General features: G+C 37.8%; 1 protein-coding gene across 1 annotated transcript; it reads right to left on the reverse strand.

The window, feature by feature from the left end:
* Positions 1–20,540: 20,540 nt before the first annotated feature.
* On the reverse strand, positions 20,541–21,552 carry LOC132316322 (uncharacterized). The gene is made up of 2 exons (XM_059814816.1): positions 21,407–21,552; positions 20,541–20,796 (listed from the first exon to the last, which is right to left on the reverse strand). The coding sequence occupies exons 1-2, from the start codon at positions 21,550–21,552 to the stop codon at positions 20,541–20,543; spliced, it is 402 nt and encodes a 133-aa protein (XP_059670799.1).
* Between the last annotated feature and the right edge of the window lie 2,243 nt (positions 21,553–23,795).

Here is a 23,795-nt window from a genome sequence, read left to right on the forward strand (position 1 = left end):
TCCGTACCTGTTCACCAAAACCGACATTTGATGTTATGATGTACCTAACCGTCTGGGTGTACCAAGAAAAATTATAAATTTTCATCTCAGTCGCTCGACCATCATATCACTATTTATAGAAACTACTAACTCCTCCTCCAGTACCTTAAACTCCATCTGAGTAAGGTAACACCTTCTCTAGGGTCAGCTCCGATATTCAAAATTGACCTCCTGAACTACCTTAATAATAACAAGTGTTATTATTACACCTGCTATACATTCAACTGATAACTCATCAACGAACCAAAAGATTTAAATATCCTATCGGTTGTTGAGAACATCCACTTCCACCTTCGTTTCCAACAGATGGAACTTAATGATTCACACTTTGCATCCATCTAAGCCGTCTCGTGATCCGTTCTATTCGTATGAACTGATATCTTACCAGCTCGATCAAAATAGACAAAATGAAACTGATTTAATTTTATTAGTCAACCAATAACCCATCTAGAATCCTGACCTTTGCATCAAATCAGCAATCCCTCAACTAAATCCGTGAAAATGCTCTGTCATTTCCACTTCAGTATAGAAAATAGCTGCAAGAATCCAGTGATCTCTGATGGTCCATCTCTACTATCTAATAAATATTAGATTTAGAGAAAAAACACTATATTCCTCCTCCTGCCTGTCCTCCAAACATCTGCTTCATACTATGAAGCATCATGTTTCTACTAGGATAAATAAAGAACTAAGAGTTGTGAAACTTAGTCTTTGCATCCTTCATCTAATTTGTCTGCAGAAAGTACTGTTAATCCGGTACCACCAGTTTTCGTCTGTACCCATTGTTTAAATTAAAGCATCTTCAAAAGCGAATTCTGCAACTAAATCTATCCACTACTGATCTGTGATAAACTTACCGATATTGAAAGTCAATCGGTAATTCCATTTATCAATAGTCAACTACGACTTTAACTCAACAAAAGTCAACAAACTACGACATTTCCATGCATACCATGCACCTCATCTTTATATAAGTGTTTGGTCTCACCATCTTATCTTTGATACAACCTGCTTCTTTAAGATAAGTTAATGACAATTCGACTTCTTTGTCTAACTTCAAAAGAATATGAAATCTTTCCATCCTCTACATAAGTCATCAATTTCCTTGTAATAGCTAATTGTTGCAAATTGTGACTAAAAAAAAAAAAAAATTCCATATTATTTATGGAAATAAAGAGACTTAGTTTCCTCCTCTATGTGCAACACCGGTAAATTCCTCCTAATGACACACCCTCTTGAATAAATTATTGATTAAGAATTTACTGATGAATATTTTTTCAGTCTTTTATCCTCACTCGATGTCATTCCAATAAGTACTTAATCCAATACTAAATCCTCCTTCCGACTTGGTAACAACTTCTGAAATTTTCAAGAAGATGTTCAGCAAATCCAGAACCTTTGATATATCATCATGGCGTTATAGTGATCTTTATTTACCACTACCTCATGCATACCGAAACATTAACAATCACCAATATCATGGCGTTGTAATATGATACGAATCCATATCTAGCGTAAAGTATATCAAACTAATCGTTCTAGATTGTTTGACTCGTAGTGATGGTTTAATTATCCCATCCTAAAACACACCATAATGACACATGTCCAGGTCCAATAGATTGGCTAGATTTATGAGTATTTACCAAATCCTACGACCGTATGCTCACAAATCTAGCGTAAATAGCGCTATTACACCATGTTATTAAAACAATAATTGATTGATCACACACTTATGTCCCCAACTAAACCACATACCAAAACCCGAGTAATTAACAAAAATAAAAATAAAACACATATGATAAACATAATAAAACAAAATATACTCCTACTTAGGACATCGTTCTTTCTAGAAAAGAAAGTCTCATTTGAAATCAATCTTACTAGATTGTTTTAAAATTTCTTTTTATAGTTTCGTAAATAATCATCCAACCTCGAAACATATCATTTAAAACATAGCTTAAAAACACAAATGTTTGCCTAAGCAAATACCAAGGACTTAACCCTCATCCTTCTTATATGTGGAATGTAAATTGTCTAACTTGGCTTTTTAAAGCGAATTAGAACGTCAAAACATAATACCAATGCCCTCTTGTATGTGATTTAAAAATTATGTATTTCATTCTGATAAGAATACATCCGATCCCCAAACTCCTGAATAATACTTCTTATATACCTCTTTTAGAGATAATAAGAAAGCTTAATTATTTGTAGATTGATCAACCCCAATTCTACTAATAACATTCGCTATACTACTAGCAATTCAGATCACCTCGCGCGAACATCCATCTTCAAGATTTAGTACCCTCTCTATTGCATGCATATAAATCTCCTCCATTAGGATCATCTTCGGCTACTACTCCTCGCTTGTCTCCTTTTTGAGATCAACTGAAGTCGTGTTGGCCCCGATATGCGGTGACCTATCACGTACACCTAAATCCGTCATTGGCTTATACTTTTAAAGTAACGCCAAACGAACCTAAACCATCGATCCCTAACTCTGCCTTTTGGCAACGAAATCGATAACGTATTCCTTTACTCCTTTGAGCCTTTATCGCTTTCGCCTTGAACCCATCCTTTTCCTAGTGCCAACCATTCTATGACTACAGAATATAATTGACATCAGCTTCTCCTAACAAACCGTAAATAGAGTACAACGAATCCTAATACGGGCTCTAAGTTTTAAGAGACGCAACGCGGAAGTCACATAACGAAAGACACTCCTAAGGACACTTGAACCTGGAGTGCTCTGATACCAAACGTGATACCCCCGAATTTTCGAATACGGGTTGGCCAGGCCCACGCCCGAATACCCTAGGATATCAAAACAAATTGATGATAAACGAACACAGAGTACAAAAGAATAAAGAAGAATAAATAAAATGCTGACAAGAAACTAAAATGATAATCTAATAATAAACCTCAGAATATATTTCCATTAGTTAATAAACTCTTCTAATACAACTGATCCTCTAAAATACAACTCGGGAATCCATACTGTGTGGACCCCTAAAAAATCCTAACTAAACAAATGACAGCAATAACTGTCTAAATCAGGAAACTGAATCATAAAGGAACTCCTATGTAGCATCGGAAGAATGAAGTAGATTGATACTCGCTCAGCACGAATAACCTCTACTCCTGACGAACACCTAAAAAATAATGGTGGGTCAGGCCCACAAACAAGTTCTACTCTACTACAGTCCAAGCAGAGATCCGATACACGTATACATCCTAGTCAATCCAACAGTAACTAATAGTCCGTATATATATATATATATACACACACACACTAAAGGAACCTCACTAGACTATAGGGTTGTCTCAACTTGAATAGTAGGCAACACGCAAAACGCACATATAGTGGGCATGAGTACCTAGACCTACCAGGGTACACAACTAAACTATATCTAGCTACATATCCCTGGCAATATACGCACCCTAACCACTGATCCTGAAACTCAAGCTCATATTATGGCACCATACTTATATATATATAATTTAGTAACCATCCTATCCAGTATAAATTAATCCTCCATAAGTCATTCAACTTGTTCAACTGACCTGACTTGAATATAAGTAGGACTTAACATTTTAGTTAATCCATTCCCTTATATAATAAATTAATCCTTCATAAGTCATTTAACTTGTTCAGCTGACCTGACTTGAATATAAGTAGGACTTAACATTTTAGTTAATCCATTCCCTTATATAAAATAGGTAGGACTTAACTGATAAGTTAATTCGTCCTTAGAATGCCACCGTCCCATACCGGTGCATTAAACCACATAATATAACAATTGATGTAACGATTAAGGAAATACATCAAATAATCCAGAAATAATTATGATAATATGATATCAAGTTATCACAAAATAGGAATGACTTATTATTTATTTAAGCTTCCTATATCATACGTTCTACACAAACTGTATCTTATACATGATGATATTTTATTATACCATCAAATAAGCATTCTTCGTATCCAATTCATCCTACACATTTAATCTCAATTGCTTAAACATATTAAAAGATTAAATTCATTCGTTTGTTTAAAACATTCAAATAGCAAGCATCATTATGATTGAGTCTATTTAAATTTATTTAAACACAAATCTAGTTCCTATTTAATATTCAGGAATCCTAGGCATGTTTCTATGTTCCATCATTCCACAGATACGAAAAAATACATAATGTAAACATATAAAAATTCACACTGGAAATCAAATCAAAATCATGCATTTATCAATTCATAACACAAGAGCAGATATGAACCAATTTCATAAAACCTATGTTCTAATCAATTAAACATGCATAATTATTTAATTTTATGTGTTTAATAAATCCTAGAATTTCCTAGGCATGCATAGAAACACGAATCAAAGGGAAAGAGATAGAAGAAGAACTTGCCTTAAACTTTCAAATCGAAAGTTAAACTTCTTCTTCCTTGATCTTCTCTCTATAGGGTTTTTCTCCTCATTCCTTCCTTTTCCTCATTCCCTTTCTAACACTATCTCTCCAGTCTATATTACGTGAATATTTCTAACCCCCTTTTACAACCTATAACTATATATTTATAGGCTAAATAAAATAACCCAAACCCTTTTCCCAATCCAAGTCAACTAAAAAAAAAAATGAAAAATATTAAAAAGGTAAGCAAAATATGTTACGTATATAATTTATGTATATGTTTATTAAATAAATAAATTATACAAATTCCATTATTTATTAATGGATTATCCAATAATATTTAAGTTACCATAATATTATAAAGTAACTTAAAACATAACACGTATCAAATCTATGTATATTTTTATTATTTAAATAAACATATACATCAGATTAAATATTACTACCCAAATTACCATAAAAGTAATTAATAAATTACATTCTCTTTTATATATATATTAAAAAGGTAAGTAAAATATGTTACGTATATAATTTATGTATATGTTTATTAAATAAATAAATTATACACATTTCATTATTTATTAATGGATTATCCAATAATACTTAAGTTATCATAATATTATAAAGTAACTTAAAACATAATATGTATCAAATCTATGTATATTTTTATTATTTAAACATAAAACATATACATCAGATTAAATATTACTACCCAAGTTACCATAAAAATAATTAATAAATTACTTTCCTTTTTATATATGTATATAATATATATATATATATACATACATTATCCATGGGTAATAATCCATACACATCCAACCTAGTCAATGGGACCCAATTGGTTGGCCCATTACTACTAACCATAACCATAAAAGAAAAATAAAATAAAATAATAAAAGAAAAGAAAAAATTTAATTTACAATTAATCAAAATACCATTTAAGCACATAACCTAATTAAATAATTAACACATAGACAAATACAAATAACACATAGACACATAATCAAATAATTAAGTAATACCTAATTCAATTAAACACATAAGCAATTAGTCAAATAATCAATTAAATAATTAAAAATACAATTAAAACAAATAAATAAATACCGAGACTATCCTTTTAAAATTAGGGGTATTACACTATCCTCCATCGTTATCTTCTTTGATTGCCCCTGTCATCTATCTGTATTCTCCAACAAGCTTCCCTTGATTTCTCCGGTGAGTTCTTTTCCTCCGTGATATGACTCTCACTTCGTTACAGGGTACTTCGCAAACTCCTTTTCAAAGGTTAGTTTCTTTATCTTTCTACTCTCTCTTTAAAGGAAAGTAATTTAACACTTAAAAATCTCCTCCCCTTTTCATGGCTCCCCTTAATTTGGACACTATCCGTTCAAAGAACAACATCCCAGATAATGTTTTCCTTAGAATCTATCCCACGAATCTGGATGAGAGCTCTGGTGAAGGTCTCCTTCATGGGGAAATTCTATTAACTGCTATTCATTTGAATGTAATTAGGTTTCCTTATGATCGGTTAAGAATTCGATCTATAATAAATCAACCTTCGCAATAGCACAAATCATTGTAAAATAGGGCTATTGGTTGGGTAAGTCGAACCACTGGGACTGCGCTAATCTATGGCAACCTAAGTGTCTAAAGTCTTTTTAGAATGATACGGGGTGTTCATAGAGGATTTGTTGGTTGTCACTTAAGCTATGAAATTAAGATGCATAAAATAAAAGCTTGCAAGAATTTAAAGGAGATAAAATACAAGTAAAGAGGACTAGGGAAGGGAATCCGCCTCCATCCCTATACACATGCTAGATTAGAGCTAAATTGGGGGAAAAACAATATATGATGGTCAAGAAATATATAGCAACATATATTTGCCATATAATCAACAAGATGTACATTAAATCTCAAGCAAGCATGATCCATCAAAGGTGAACATGTTTAGACTACCTAACTAAGGTGTAGCTTAACCACATTTACTTGAATGAAAGATTATCAAGCCCTAGATAAAATGATGAAGCACATGAAGGTAAAAAATAAGCATAAACCATCAAAGGCATCACCTAAGCAACGATCTATCAAAATACTTATCAACATGCTATTAAACCATTTCATAACCTTGTCTCCATTCTCACAATGAAAACTCAAGCAATATGATTAATATAAGATGTCATCTAAAACAAGATAATCAACTTAAAGAAATCATCCATACAAATATCAACATTCATTACAACAAATGAAGTACTCTTGGTTATGAAAAGACCATAGAAAATACATTGTAATCCCCAAAATAGAGCTATACTAGATCATGCTTACAAGGTAGGGGCTTCATCACCTCCCTAGAGGAAGAATTAGTTACCCATGGAAGCCCTAGAAGAAGGAAGAAGCTTGGAAGATCCCTCCATTTTCGAGCTCCCTATTCTTGACCACAAGAACTCTATCTTCTCCTCCTCTTTTTCCCTCCCAAAAAATCTTGCCAAGATGAGATATCATATGTTATGTGTGGTTCCCCCCACCTTGTAGACATCTTGACCACCAAACCCTACCAAACAAGGCCCTTCTTGTTCCTACCAAAAGACATCTCTAACCAATTCATAAAGATGGAAATCAGAATTAAGGGAATCAAGGTGCAAGTGGGCTGAAATGATGGTTCCCAGAGAGCATTCTGCCAAATTTTCGAGCGCTCTAAGTAAGCCCTTCGAGCGCTCGAAATTTCATCAGCTTGCACTCTTCCACTTGATCTGTTTTGCACTACTTTGGTAAAACAGCCATAACTTTCTGCTCCAAACTCCAAATGATGAACCGTTTGATGATTTGGGAAGCTAATTCAAAGCTCTAAGTATACCATGTTTAATGGAAGTCTAGTTCTCAAGTTTGGTAGGTCTAAAATGAAGAGCAAAGTCAAACTTCACTACTGCCAGGCTGTTCTACGCACCTTTGGTAAAAATGACATAACTCTTTGCTCTGAACTCTAAATGAGGCAAACTTTATGTCTATGGAAAGCTGACTCATAGCCCTTCATATTTTATGTTTTACTAAAGACCAAATTCGCACATACAAATGGTCAGAATTGGAGACCAAAATCTAATGGAAAATGAACCGGCGCCCGCGCTGTTACAGCCTTGCACCAATTTTTTACTTGCAACCTGAAATGATTTGGCTCAGCCCGAAGACGTGGCAATTCTTCCTAAAACTTTTTTTCATAGAGCATCATGAGTCCCATGGATCATTAATCTTGGCCAAAATGATGGTCCCTGGCAACGGCGTGCTTTGATTCTTTAAGAACTCGTCGAAGCATCTCTTTTAACTCTCTTTGGGGAACCAACCTGAAAATAAACCAAAGCATGCAAATGAAGCTAGAATATGCAATATGATAAAATAATGGATTTAACTAATGCAAATAAGGGCGCTTGAATATGCAATATTCGGTGTTTATCACTCTACACCCATTCTTCTGTTATGTCTTCAATAAATTAGGGCTTTCCCCTCTGTAGGTTAACCTAAATTCCTTAGGGTAGTATCAGTCCTTCTACTCTTGAATCATGATAGGGATCTTGACCTAGACATTATTGATCTTCTCCTATTCTATCGAATTAACAAAATAAAAAACAGCGAGAGGTACTTTCACTTCTTTCCTATTCAGAAATGATCTATTTGTATGGACAAGCTCTCTTTTGAAAAGGGTTGGTGGGAAAACCTAATTGGGGTCAGTGGAAATTGGCAAACTCCATTCGCTCAGTCCTTCCCCATTCCAACCACCTTTGGAGAGTGCTCGGTGTAATATCCCTAATTTTAAAAAGGACTTAATTGGAATTTAATTATTGTATTTTAGGTGATTTTGTGGATATGTGTTTATATGATTTCCTGTTTATGTTTAATTGACTTAATTGTTTAAATATGTGTGTACTTAAGTGTTTTGTTTGCATTTGGTATAGAATGAAATTATTTATTAGTTGATTTTGATGTGTGTTTTATTTTATTTTAATTTTAGTTTAAAAGGGATGGATTTGGATAGTAGTCCTGGACCAATCGTTTGGGTCTCATGGACTGTTTGGTTAGGGGATTAAATGGGTACGATGGTATCTATGGATAGTTATACATATATATATAGGTATATAGGTATATAGTGATTTTGTTAATTATTAATTGTAATTAATGATTACACTAATTGGGATGGGCAGTTTATGTTATATATTATATAATTTTAAAGGTATATATATATATATATATATATATATATATATATATATATATATTGTCATGATGGGTTAGGGTAGCTGACTTATACATATTTGCCTTTATTTTATTTTTCTTTTCTATCTTCTCTTAGGATTAAACTTAGGTATTCATTGAGCTTATAAATATAGTGTTATACGTTTTTAAAAGGGTTGGAAAAAAACCCTATGCACGTACAGTGTTATAGAACGAAACAGAGAGGGAATTGGAGAGATAGTAGTTAGGGTTTTTGGCTGTGGATTAAAGGATAGACCTAGGAGGAGGGAAGGTTGAGTAGTAGGAGGTTAACAGTGAATGGACATCATCGAAAAACTTAGGAAGACGGCGACAAGGTTTTGATTCAAAACCACACAAGTAAGTTTATTCTTTCTCTCTCTCCTTGACCTGTGTTCTGTGCATGCCTAGATGATCTCTAGGATTTTAATCGGACATTAAATAACTCTTGTATGCTTATTAAATCATATTAAATCAGAGTTACACTAAATATATGTTGTAAATTGAATCTGTTTCTTCTTACCAACGATTGTCTCTTTTGTGTTCTATATTTATGTTAATAATGCAAACAGTATTTTTATGAGTTCTGGGATAATTTGGACATAGATTGAACTCCTAGGAACCCTAATAAAAAAGTTACAGAGGTGATTATACATGCCGGAGATAGGGACGAATGAGCAAAATAGGAGGAAACGGGTTACGGCTCTCTGTGAGAGAGATAACCGGCTCTAGGGATTGAAGGAGCTGGCTCACTAGACCATAGAGCCTGCTTCTAAGGTGTGGGAGCCAGCTTCCAATGGTTGAGAGCAGGCTCTCAACTTATGAGTGCATGCTCTCATGCCAAACTTGCTACAGAACGTGGTTTGAGGGTCTGTTTTGGGTTTTTGATGTTCCTGGACTATTTTGGGTGATTTGTAGGGACTCTGAACATTATATTATACTATATTAGAACCCTCATTGCATAATTAAAGTCCTTATGCTAACAGATTTAACAGTAAGGAAGTTTAAACAATCTTGTATGCTGTTAACGGATAGAAAGGATTAAATTGTTTAATCTTTCCTGGACTGTTTTGGGTGATTAGTAAGGACTCTAAATATTATAGTACGTTGTATTAGAACCCACATTACATAATTAATGTCTTTATGCTAATGGATTCAGCAGTAGGGAAGTTTAAATAATCTTGCATACTGTTAACGGATAGAAATGATTTAATTACTTAAACTGTGTTTAGCAATTTAACGGACTGTGGTAGGATTTATAAACCTTGCTTTGGATGCATAATAGGGTCATTTAATTATCTGACTTGATTTATGCTTACTCTGGATTTTAATTGCTGAGGTATTAAACTCATATTCTGTAATTATATGGACTTATGTTTTGGATTTTAATTGCTGAAATATTAAACTCTATTATACAATTATATGGACTTATGTTTTAGATTTTAATTGCTAAAACATTAACTCTATTCTACAATTACATTGATTACTATTTTGGGACTTTAATTGCTGAATTATTTTATTAAATTCTGCAATTACTTGGATTATTGGTTTGGAACTTTAATTGCTGAATGATTTTATTAAATTCTGCAATTACCTGGATTATTGGTTTGGACTATAATTGCTAAACTGTTATTTATATTCGGTAATTTACATGGATGTTGTGGATTGTATGCACCGATATGGGACGGTGGCAAACTAAGTATGGTTTAGCTCAAAACGCTAAGACCTACCTTATTAGAATAAGGGAATGGATTGTAAAATATTGAATCCTACTTATATTTTAGTCAGATCAACTAAGTAAGTTGAGTGACCTCATGGATTAATTGTTATTTGTAGTTAAGTCAGATCAGCTGAATAAGTTGAGTAACTAACTGGATTGGTAATCTTATGTCAGATCAATGAACAATTGAATGACATATTCTAGTTTTGGACAGACTTTAGATATATATTTATAGTGCCACGATATGAGCTTGAGTCTCAGGATCGTTGGTTAGGGAGCGTACATGCATTGGGATGCATAACTGGTTATGATGGTTGAGGTATACCCTGTTAGGTCTAGGTATTCATACCCACCTTTGGGTGCGTTTTTGCATGTTGCCTTCTATTCAGGTTGAGACCCCCATTGTAGTCCAGTAAGAGTCCTGTAATGTGGATATATATATTTACGGACTATATAGATACTGTTGAGATATCTAAGATGTATCTACGTATTGGGTCTCTGTTCGGATTGTAGTTAGAATAAGACTTGTTCATAGGCCTGACCCACTATTATTTTTCAGGTATCAGACGGTTTCAGTCTTAGAGCTTGTTCGTACTAAGCAGAGACGGTCACTCATTCTTCTGACTGCGTAGGACTGCTATTGATATTTAGTTTTGGATTTCCTTTTTGGTTTAGTTTATCTTCGGTTGGGTTTTGAATAGGGATCCATTTAATGGATTCTCGAGTTGTATTAGTAATGGAAGATTGGATGTATCAGAATATTTTCTTATTTATAAAAATTTATTCTGAGGTTTTCATTATTGGATTTCATTTTAGTTTTCATTCATCAGTCTTTATTTATTCCTATTTATCATAATTGTATTCTGTGTTTGATTATTGCCATTTGTTTTTTATATTCTTGGGTGTTCGGGCGTGGGCCTGGCCAACCCGCATCAGGAAATCTAGGGGTATCACACTCAGTATCCCACTATAAAAAACTTAAGACACATCTAACTGATTGCCATTGTGAAAATTACCTTCCCCATTTCTATACTTTTCTTTGTAGATGTCTTTGAATAGATCATGGTGAATTGGTTTATAGCATTTGCAGGGCCAGGCTTGACATTCTGAAGGAGAAAGTCCTGAATAACATCCTCTCAACCATTGACCTACTCACCCCTGACAACCTTTCTGACATCTCCCTCTTCAGTTCCACCATGAATAACATCAGAATTCCTTCTTTCAGTAGGAGGATGCGTTCTGCCCCCACTCCTTCAGATGCTCCGGCCACCACTGCAGCCAATTCTCCTATCCCAGTTGTGGCTCAAGCCACCACTGCAGCCACTTCACCTATCCCAGTTGTAGCCCAGGCTAACGAGCATCCAAATGTTGGGTCCTCTTCCTCAGCTAAAGTTTAGCCTATTGTGCTGAACAATGATCCCTCTGGCACTCTGGCTGAAACCTCCCCACATGGTGCTCACAATGTTAGGGGTTCCTCTCTAATTACTGAAGGGTCTTCTCCTGGCTGAGCAAATGCTTCAGAGAAAAGATTGGGAACAAGGCCCATGCCCGAGGGTGGTTCTAATCAGAGTGACCTTCCTCCAGTCCGAAGAGCTCGAACTTCTTTCAGGGTCACCAATCCTGCCCTATCTCCTCGGCTGTCAATTCTAGAGGGTGAATCAGCCAGAACCTCCGGTTCTTCTCCAACAGTGACCCCATGGCGTTCCTTATTCTGCCGCAAGGATGGGTCAAAATTGTTCCCATGGATTCCTTGTTCAAGGATCGAATCACCTCCTTCGCCTTCTACAAGGGCCTCTGGACCCCCAAAGACATTAAGGTCCAGAACAAAATGACCTTCAATGAGATGTATCAATGCTTTCCAGCAGCTTCTGTTAAGGTAATTCATCATTCCTTTCTTTATTTTATTCTTTTTCCTAAGACTACTTGACATTTGTTGTGATACCCCTCGATTCTAGAGCCACGGGTGATCAAGTCCGAGCACAGATCCGAGGGATACCAAACAATTAATATATAATAAAGCACAGAATACAAAATGGATTAATAAGAAATAAATAATTAAAGGTTGAAAGAATTTTAAATTCAAAATCCTTAAAATATAATTGTTAAACTCCAATACTCCAAAGTAACTCCATTAATTTAATAACTCGAGAATCCCTCAAATGGACCCCTAATAAAATCCCAAACTGGAATGGAAAAATTGTAATCAAAATCTAAAGCTAAATAAGGAAAGTAGTCCTACGTAGTCGGAGAAATGAATATCTGTATCTGCTCTGCACGACCCAGCTCTAACCCTGGAACTAACGAGCACCTAAAAAATAAGAGAGTGGGTCAGGCACACATGCAAGTCTTATTCTATTTCGATCCATACAGAAACCCGATACTCAGATACATCCTAGATAGTTCAACAATATCTAGAGTAATCCATATATGTATAAGTACACACTATAGGACGCTCATTAGTCCAATAGGTCTGTCTTAACCTGAGTAGAGATACTATGCAAATCACACATAATGTGGTCATGTGTACCTAGACCTACCCAGGGAACAACACCTATGTCCAGTTATCCATCCTAGGCGATATACACACCCTAACCATGATCCTGAGACTCAAACTCATACCATGGCACCATAGCATAAGTATATAAAGTCCGTACTCCTAATACAAAATATCATCCATCTGATATAGTGGCCTGATATATGTATAACCATCAATCCAGAAACCAAACTGGATCATTCAATTATTTTATTGACATGACCCGCGTATGAGTTGGACTTAACCTTTATGGTTAATCCATACTCTAATCCAGATTAGGTAGGACTTAGTATTTAAACTAATCCATCCCTAGTATGCCACCGGTCTATACCGGTGCATACAATCCTCCAAATAACATAATTGATAAAACAACACTAGGTATTTATCAACCGTTCTCCAAAATATGCATTGATATAGTTTAATACATATATAATGACATTAGGCATTCATTACAGAACCTAAAAATCATGTTCCAACTATTTAAATTGCTGAAACAAGTCGTAACATTTATATCCTCCAAATAGTCCATAAATTGATACCATTAACAGCAAATAAACACCAATTTATTCCGAACCAAGCACAGTTGAATTCAAGTAATTTAATTTACTTATAACTCTATTCAGATATAATTGTACAATATTAAATTATATATAATAGAAGCTCTAAGTTCCAGCAAGTAATTTAAATAACCAAAACAGTGTGCTACCTACGATTTTTCCTTAAATTCACCTTGCTCCATTCCTTAGTCCAATTATGAATTAATGTTTTCTCATAATATTACAAGTTTATTATAGTCCCAAACATCATTTAAAACATTTTAAATGAAGTGCAAATACCTTGTACAGTCCAAATAGCGCTCTAAAACCAACAATATATAAATTCTGGGCGAGAGCAAGCTCCAAACAATTGAGAGCCTGCTCTATTGCAATGACAGCCGGCTCCCCACCCTTGGGAGCTGGCTCTAAGGTGTTGAGAGCTGGCTCTGTCCATGTGGGAGCCGGCTCTTGCTTTGTGGGTGTTGGCTCCCTCCGTATGGGAGCCTACTCTCTTACCCTTAAGAGCTGTCGGTCCATTTTCCTCTGTCTTCTTCGCCTCCGGCGATTCCCATGGCCTCTGTTATTGTTTTAACACTTGTTCTAAGGTTCAATCTCAGTCCCAGATTAATCTTAAACCATTAATATACAACCACGATATGAATTGAACACAACTTTTGAAAACAACGGCAGTAGAAATTTAATTAGAAGTTTTAAGCAACTCATAACAGATGAATTCAGTAAAATTAAATACTGTATAAACATGCATAAAAGATGTGTTTTAGCATTAGTTTAATCCTTGAAGCCTACCTAGGCATGCACAGATCACAAGTTTAAGGGAAAAAGTAAGAGACTTACCTTGAGTTTCAGTTTTGAAACTCTAAACCACCGTCTCTGAATTTTCCGACCACCTTCTAGACTACCGTTCCACTACACTATTGCTTTTGGTTCAACCCAGAAGCACTCTGTCCCATCCTCCTTGAACCCCTCTGTGTATCTCTTAACTTCACTCTCTGTTTCTCTCAAGTCCTTCTCTCTGTTTCTCTCTGTCTTTCACTACGTGAATAGGGTTTGTTTGTAACCCTATACCGACATATAATATTGTATATATAGGCTTCACTTAAAACAAAACCTAATTCTAATTCTACACCAACTTTAAGTCGGCTACAACGTGCATTATAAAAGAAAAATAAAACCCTCATTTAATCCAATTAACCTAGTTAAATAAATAAAACAATTACGTCCATGTCAGAAACTAAAAATACTACAATTAATGTAATTAAAGCAAAAACCAAAACACAATTAAATAAATAATTAAATAAAACCAAAATACAATTAAATAAATAATTAAACAATACTTCAGCAATTACGTCAAATAAACAGGCAAATAAATAAATAAAACAACTAAAACAACTAATTAAATACCAGGACTATCCTTTTAAAATTAGGGGTATTATATTTGTACTCATCAGAACACCTTTAACCTTGTGCAGACTCTATTTGGAATGTTCACTTTCCAGAAGAGTATTAAAACTCTGAACAAAAAGGTCAGGACCCTCTCTGAAGGTCTGAAAAATTCGGTTGAATCAGAAAAGATAACTGAAGCCAAGAACACTGAGCTGCTGGTAAAATTGAATGAAGCAGAGAAGAAAATCGGTGTTCTGATGGCTGAGAAGAATGCTCTAAGGGCTGAGAGGGACACTATGAAGGCTAAGTGGGATGCTTTGAAGGCTGAGTGGGATTCTCTTCAGGACGAAGCTGACGTTCTGAAAACGGAGAGGAATGTCGCCTAGACTGAGAGGGATGCGCTAAGGGCAGATAAAGGGGACCTTTAGCGCACTCTGATTGCTGAACGGTTGACCCATTCGGAGGAGAAGTTCTTAAATGAACGTTTCGCTCTACTGGATGTTATAGGTAGAGTTGATGGCAGGATGAGAGGTCTTCTTGCTCGTTTCACTAGAGTAGGGGCTCTCAGATACGCCGAAGGGTACAGGGATGGCTTTATTGACCGTTCTCCCCTTGAGGGCGAGTCAAGCTCTTGGGCTGGTCCAGATGAGTTGGATGCCTCCCTGGACATTTCCCCACCAGACACCTACCAGGATCTAGACCCTGCTCCTACTGAAGAGATATTCATTAAGTGCAGAGAAATTACAGCCTTAGGGGTGGTTCCACCTATTCGCCCTTCTCCTCTGAGCATTCTTCCCATCACCGCCATCATTCTTTCAACATCTGCTACTTCTGAAAAGATTTTACCTACTGAGGAGGTCATTCATCTTGACTCTCCCTCTAGAGATGGTGATGCAGCTAATGATGGAAGAGAGAACAATAGGCTAGCTGGTGATGATGGAGCAGGCAATGGATCTGGCACAGGAGAGGATGCCGCATGATATCATTCTGTTGACTTTTTGTAATCTCTCTCTTTTTTTTCTTTTTTTTTTTTTAAAAAAAAAAAAATGTCAACTCATATACTTCAAAAACTATTTTGTAATGAAATGACAATTCTGTTTTGCCAAACTTCTATTCTTCAACCTGTACTTGAATGAGTTGATAGTTTAATTTTTCCATTTTGGTTCTTATTTCGCACAAGTGTTTGGTGTTCGGCTTGCTGTGCAAGTGACTGGTGCTCGACTAGAATGCCATTTGCCACTTGGCATTATTCTGTGCAAGTGTTTGGCATTCGGTTCGTGGTGCTAGCTACCACTTATACTGCTAAGTGACTGGTGCTCAGCTAGAATGCCACTTGCTACTTGGCATACTATTTGGTGCAAGTGTTTGGTATTCGGCTTGTAGTGCTAGCTGCCACTTTCATTGCTAAGTGCTTGGTGCTCGGCTAGAATGCCACTTGCCACTTGGCATTTTTTGTGCAAGTATTTGGCGTTCGGCTCATAGTGCCAGCTGCCACTTACATTGCTAAGTGTTTGGCGCTCGGCTAGAATGCCACTTACCACTTGGCATTTTTTGTACAAGTGTTTGGCATTCGGCTCGTAATGCCAACTGCCACTTACATTGCTACGTAATTGGCACTCGGCTAGAATGCCACTCGCCACTTGGCATTTTTTGTGCAAGTGTTTGGCGTTCGGCTCGTAGTACCAGCTGCCACTTTCATTGCAAAATGCCTGGCGCTCGGCTAAAATGCCACTTGTCACTTGGCATTTTTTGTACAAGTGTTTGACGTTCGGCTCGTAGTGCCAGCTGCCACTTACATTGCTAAGTGTTTGACACTTGGTTAGAATGCCACTTACATTGCTAAGTGCTCGGTGCTCGGCTAGAATGTTACTTGCCACTTGGCATTTTTTGTGTAAGTGTTTGGCGTTCGGCTCGTGGTGCCATCTACCACTTTCATTGCTAAGTGCCTGGCGTTCGGCTAGAATGCCACTTGCCACTTGGTATTTTTTATGCAAGTGTTTGGCGTTCGACGTTCGGCTCGTAGTGCTAGTTGCCACTTTCTTTGTTAAGTGCCTGACGCTCAGCTAGAATGTTGCTTGCCACTTGGCATTTCATTTTCATTCATTCATCATCATTCATTTTTAAAAGAAAAATATTCTTTGCTCGGTTCAATTTTTAAGACCAACTAAATTTCTTTCGTATATCCATGCAAAGCCTATACATTTATAAGAGCAAAACTTCGAATGAATATTACTTAAAATGCAATTCAATCTTTCACTGGTAATACCTTTTCAGAGACGTGGCATTCCATGGCTTGTTGACCAACCTTCCAGCCATGGTCTCTAACATATATGCCCTTTTTCCTATGGCCTCTACCACTCTGTAAGGGACTTCCCATGGTGATATCATCTTTTTGATAATCCCCACCTTCTTTTTTAAGACCAGGTCGCCAGGTGTAAAGTCTCTATACTTCACCCTTTTGTTGTGGCTATTCATGAGTGTCTACTGATAGGATACTAGCCTTATCACCACTGTATCCCTTTTTTCCTCTAGCAGATCAAGGTTAAACCTCAACATGCTATCGTTCTGCTTTTGACTCCATGCCAAACTTCGAACAGTTGGAACTAAATGTTCAACTGGTATTACTACCTCAGTGCCGTACGCTATAGCGAATGGGCTTTCCTCGGTTGGCCATCCTGGGTTGTTCTGTAAACCCATAAGACGTTCAAAAATTCATTCAACCATTTTCCTTTTTCATCTTCAAGCTTCTTCTTGATGGAGGCAAATATTGTTCTGTTCAAGATCTCAGCATGACTGTTTGCCTGCGGTTGGCTGATCGCTGCCAACTTTTGATTGATTCCATACTCTTCTAGCAACTCCCTCACTTGCTTGCCGTCAAGATTAGTCCCATTGTCTATAACAATCAACCTTGGAACACCAAAGTGACAAATAATATTGCTCCAGATAAAACATCTTACTTGAGTCTAGGTCACGCTAGGATATGGCTCTGCCTCCACCTATTTGGTAAAGTAATCCGTTACTAGCAGAACGTATTTGTTTTGTTACCTCGCGGTCGGCAGAGGGTCAACCACATCCATCCCCCATTGTGCGAAAGGCCATGGTGTGGCCATTACGTGTAAGTCTTTACGTGGTTGGTGGATCAATGATCCGAACCTCTAGCACTTATCGCATCTTCTAGAGAATTCTTCTGTATCCCGCGACATGTTCGGCCAAAAATACTCCTGCGTCATTGCTTTATGCACTAGAGATCTTCCTCCTGAATGATTGCCACACATTCCCTCATGAATGGTTCGTAAGATCTGCCTAGCCTCTGTGGAGGTAACACATTTTAAGTATAAACCCAAAAAAGACCGTCTGTACAACTAAATGTGCACAATAGCATATTTTGCAGCATTCGACCTGATCTTTCTTGCCTCATCTTTCCGTTCGGGTAGCACATTATCCCGTATGAAAGTCATAATTGGGTCAATCCAGCTCGGCTTGCAGGGTATGACATTAACTTGCCCAGCGTCTGAACCAGATGGCTCACCAAAGATAGATGGTTGGCATAACACATCAACTGGAATGACCCTAGCAAATGTTTCTCCAGAACTGGATGCACTATAGGTCAATCGATCGACATCTTCATTGTATTCCCTTAGCAACTGGATAAATTTAATCTGATCAAATTTTTTTGCTTTGCGCAGAATGCCAAATCGGTAGGCTTCCATTATCTCATCCTTGGTTTCATACTCCCCAGTCACTTACCAAATAATCAACTGTGAATCACTTAAAGTAACTAAACTTTTGATCTTTAACTCTTTAGCCAGCTTCAGTCCAGCTAGCAGTGTTTCATACTCAGCCTCATTATTGGTTGCACTGAACTCAAGCCTGACCGCTTGGCTCAGCGTGGTGCCCTCTGGTGTTTGAAGTTTGATCCCAATTCCTACTCCCATTTGATTTTCCATAAAGAGCCTCCATGATTTTCTTTCAAGTCTTCTGCATCACATTTTAGCAAAAAATCAGCCACTGCTTGACCTTTGATGGCCATTCTGGGTTCATATGTTATGTCAAATGAGCTTAACTCTATGGCCCATTTTGTCATTCTGCCTGACAGTTCTGGCTTATACAGGATCATCCTTATAGGAAAGGTGGTCAGAACGATAATAGGATGGGATTTAAAGTAGTGCCTGAGTTTTCTTTTTGCATGCACCAATGATAGGATCATTTGCTTAGCCTTTGAGTACCTTTTCTCTGGCTTGGCTATTATTTTGCTAACATAGAATACTGGGAACTGCTTTCCTTCTTTGTAACAGATCAGAATAGCACTTGTTGCAATGGTGGACACACCAAGATACATAAAAAGCTTTTCACCGGGCTCAGAAGCAGATAAGACTAGAGGGTTCTGCATATATTTTTTCAAGTTGGTCAGTGTCTGTCTTTACTCATCCCCCAGGTTTGCCTTCCATAACCTCGTATTGTATCAAAAAATGGCTTACAGTGATTTGACAACTTAGAAATGAACTGACTCAATGCGGCTATTCGGCCTGTGAGTGCTTGCACTTCTTTGACCGTTTTTGGTTCTGCATTCTTCATCAGGGCTTCTGCTTAGGCTGGGCTAGCTTTATTTCTTCTATAATTGACTACATGTCCTAAGAATTAGCCAGAGCTCATGCCGAATGAGCATTTGGTTGGACTAAGCTTTATTCTATACCTCATCAATACACCGAATACATTTTGCAAGTGGTCCAGGTGATCTTCCTTCTTCTTACTCTTTACCACCATGTCATTAATGTAAGCCTCTACAGTTTTCCCCATTTGATTCTTGAAAATCTTGCTGATCAAACTCTGATAAGTAGCTCCAGCATTTTTCAGTCCGAATGGCATAACCTTATAGCAGTAATTTCCTCGTTCGGTGACAAATTTTTTTTTTCTTCATCAATTGGGTCCATAGGGATTTGATTGTAGCTTGAGTAAGCATCTAGGAATGTTAACTGTTCGTATCCAGTAGTGGTATCCACCATTTGGTCAATCTTTGGCAACGGGAAGCTATGATTTAGGCAGACTTAATTCAAATTAGTGAAATCAATACATACTCTCCATTTCCTATTCTTTTTCTGCACAACTGCAACATTTGAGAGCCAGAACGGGTAATGAACTTCTTTAATGAACCCTGCTTTCAGCAATCGATCAACTTTTTCAGCTATGATTTGATTGCATTCTGGGGTGAACCTTCTCTGCTTCTGCCTTACAGGCTTTACGTTCAGGTCCACATTGAAGGAATGACAGGACACGGAAGGGCTGATTCCTGGCATGTCCGAATGGCTTCAAGCGAACACATTGGAGTTCTAGGACAGGAAATCGATTAACCTTTGCTTCTCCCCTTCTTTAAGTCGGGATCCCACTCGTGTGGTTCGGTCTGGCTGTTCATGATTGATCTACACATCAATGAGAGGTTTTTCAGTCAGGACCGAAGGCTCTTCCTCCCCACTCTTGTTGGGTAGAGGCTCCTGTAATTGTTATCTTGGGCTGGTAGAACATATGAGAGCTTTCCCCATTCCACAGACTTCAAAGTCACAGAATAGCATTCCTTGGTCGCGACCTGACCTCTATGGATATCAATCACTTTGTTCCCATCTGGGCCCAAATATCTCATTATTTGATGCAGAGTTGATGGAGCACCCTAGACCTTGTGGATCCACCATCTTCCTATAAAAAAGTCGTAAAATGGATGGATCTCAACGACCACAAAGCACTCTGTCAGAACTCTTTCAGCAGCCTGTACTGTCAATTCCACCATACCAATAGGCTCCACCCATTTCCCATCGAACCCTAGCAACGGATATCCTGTAGGTTTGAGCCTTTCCGGCTTGATCTCAAGCCGGTCAAACATTACTTTAGGCATGACATTCGCACTTCTCCCTGGATTAATCAGAACCCTTTATACCAAGTGTAACGACCCACTCCACCATATGGTATGATATTGTCCGCTTTGGGCCTGAGCCCTCACGGTTTTGCTCTTGGGCTGCGAGAGATACTGTCAGGCTACCACACTGGCGAGCTACGGGTGCACAGTCCCATATCGCCTGGGTAGAGGAAAGGTGAAGTGTTTATATGTAAGTGCATCATCTCCAATTGGTATGAGGCCTTTTGGGGTGAAGCCCAAGAGCAAAAACCGTACGGGCTCAGGCCCAAAGCGGACAATATCATACCATGTGGTGGAGTGGGCCGTTACAAATGGTATCAGAGCCTGACCCAGCCGGAAGTGTACCGATGAGGACGTCGGGCCTCCAAGGGGGGTGGATTGTGATAACCTTGTGGGCGGGTGTGCCGTAGGTGGGTGCGAGAGACACTGTCAGGCTACCACACTGGCGAGCTACGGGTGCACAGTCCCACATCGCCTGGGTAGAGGAAAGGTGAAGTGCTTATATGTAAGTGCATCATCTCTAATTGGTGTGAGGCCTTTTGGGGTGAAGCCCAAGAGCAAAACCGTGAGGGCTTAGGCCCAAAGCGGACAATATCATACCATATGGTGGAGTGGGTCGTTACACCAAGCACTCTGCAACCGTCAAACTGAAGACCAGCGAATCCTCATGAGGGGTCTGAACGCGCAACAGGTCAGTTCTGTCAAACTTTATCTGTGCAGATGTGTTCTGCTGGTGCAGAGCATGCACACTGCCTATCCTCCTCTTCATTTGTGCTTGGCGGAGACGTGTTCTGAATAGCTCATTTAACTATGCTGTTTGTTTAGGTAGGCCATGAATTACATTTATAATCCGAACGGGCTAAGCGCTATGGTAGTTCGACTTCTAATTTCTCTTGACTTGCTCAGCCGGTCGGTTCTGCTCCTATGCTGACCCTTGAACATATCCTGTAAATTCTCCTCTTGTGATCAACATCTCCACTTACCTCCTTAAGTTCCTGCATTCATTAGTCTAATGACTAAAGTCATTATGAAAAACATAATATTTAGATTGATCTCTCTGTTCGAAAGGTTGTTTGATTGGTAATGGAGTATGAAACTTATCTTTGTTCTCTTGATACAACCTTGCCAGAGTGACTTTGAGTAGAGTAACCAACTCCTCCTCTTTAGGCCTCTTTTCTGCCTTTCAGGAGGTCTGACGTTGTGGTGGAGCTTATTTTTGCCAGATCTTGGTTTTGGACTTCTTTTCTATTGAAATAATTGATGTCTTCCTTGCATTAGCTGCTTTTTCTTCCTCCAAATGCACAAAACCGTTAGCTCTCTCATTCAGTTCATCTATGGTCTTCGGCGTATTCACCACTAGGCTTGTATGGAATGGTATCCCTCGGTTCATTGCAAGTTTGAACGCTTAAACCGCTATGGATGGATGACATTCCATTATTATACTCTTGACGAGGTTGAACTTGGTGAGGAAAGCTTGGAGTCGTTCATCTTCGTGCTGCTTCATTGTAAAAAAGGCTTAAAACATCTTTAGCCGAGCGCTTATTCCCATAATATTGGCTTATGAACTTGTCACACAAGTCTTGGAAGCTAGCGATGGAACCTTGAGCCAGATTCTTGAACCAATTAAGGGCTGGCCTAGCCAAACTTGTAGGGAAGCACTTGCACATCAAAGGATCTTGTTCGTGTTCAGTGCCATTTTCAACTAAATATGGTAAATGTGATCGATCGGGTCAATTGTTCCATCAAACATAATGAAAACCGGCATGGAAAACTTCCTCGGATTCGGAGCATTCAGGATTTTGTTAGTGAATAAAGATGCAACCATTCTTGCTGATGAACAGAATACTTCATTCTCCCTTGAAAATCGTAGTAGAATTCTCTGATCTGCAGATTTCCTTTCTGAATTCCTGAAGTCATACGTTGCCATTGAAGGCTGGTAGAGTGGATCAAATGATCTTTCCTCCGTGAATTCTCTCTACCACGGGGACGTAGCTCCATTATGGCCAAACTCCATAGCTTTATCATGCCTTAATCTTCCTTAACTTCGATCAAACGCTGTGGTATCTTCTCGTATGATTTGCTCACAATGCGGATTCAAGTGGATAGATCCCTCCCGATCCTCCATCTGACTGGCATTTGGAGGTAAATTGCCTGGCACGATCTCCTCACGATGAAGATCCATGCAATTGTTTCCTTTTGAATCAACTTGATAAGCAACATTGGATTGCAAAACTCCCTCTCTTACTCGAAGTGGTCGTGGAATGGCCGGAGTTTCTGGACGCTCCATTCCAGCTCGCAATTCTACATTCTCTCTTCTTAAGGCTTCGATCATGCTTATCAATTCATCGAGCTTCAACTGCTGGCCATTCTCTAGTGGATTTGAGCTCTCACCTCCGATCATCATTCCTGATCGGAGCAAAGTTATTAACTATTAATTTCTAATCAGATCTGAGCTTCGCTAATGCAAACGCACTAGATCTAAACTCAAACTTGCTGAATTCTGATCTCAATTGGCTGGATCTGAATCGCTCTTACGGTGAGCTTGTCAAATTCAGCAATCCAAACAAATCTCAACTGCGTAGATCAACTAAACAAGCACAGATTATAACTGTGTAGATCAGACGCCAATCTTTCAAAATTAACTGGAATTAAAACTCTGCAAGTTGAATCACGATCTCTCTGATCTGGATTCAACTTTTAGAGATGAAGCTCTTTCTTCACGAACTAGCCTTGATCAAATCTATCTTGATCAAATGCAGATCAATCCTTGTCATTTCCTACTGACAGTGCCATTGAAGATGTAAGAAATTTTCATTCCCAATATAGAAAGAGAAACTCTACACTTCAAAGATTTTTCCCCCCATTTTCCCTCTATTTTCAGTCTATTTATAGACTGTTACAGATCTTCTAGAAACTTCCTAACTAACTTCTTGTATTGGGTTGCTCTTCTAGGCTTCTTTTAGTGTTCCCTTCGCCTAAAACCAGACCTTAAACATGGTTTTTGTAACACCC

The sequence above is a fragment of the Cornus florida genome, unplaced genomic scaffold (genome assembly GCF_030987335.1).
Source record: "Cornus florida cultivar Cherokee Brave unplaced genomic scaffold, ASM3098733v1 CherokeeBrave_3.0.0_Hap2_Chr07, whole genome shotgun sequence".
Lineage (NCBI taxonomy): Eukaryota > Viridiplantae > Streptophyta > Magnoliopsida > Cornales > Cornaceae > Cornus > Cornus florida.

What these genes read in the sequence shown, in the direction of transcription:
- LOC132316322 (XM_059814816.1), bottom strand. Translation starts at nt 21,552, where the DNA reads ATGAAGAGGAGGATAGGCAGTGTGCATGCTCTGCACCAGCAGAACACA. An exon ending in ACGGTTGCAGAGTGCTTGGT is followed by an intron (nt 20,797 to 21,406) that starts GTAACGACCCAC and finishes CTTGGTATAAAG; the next exon opens with GGTTCTGATTAATCCAGGGA.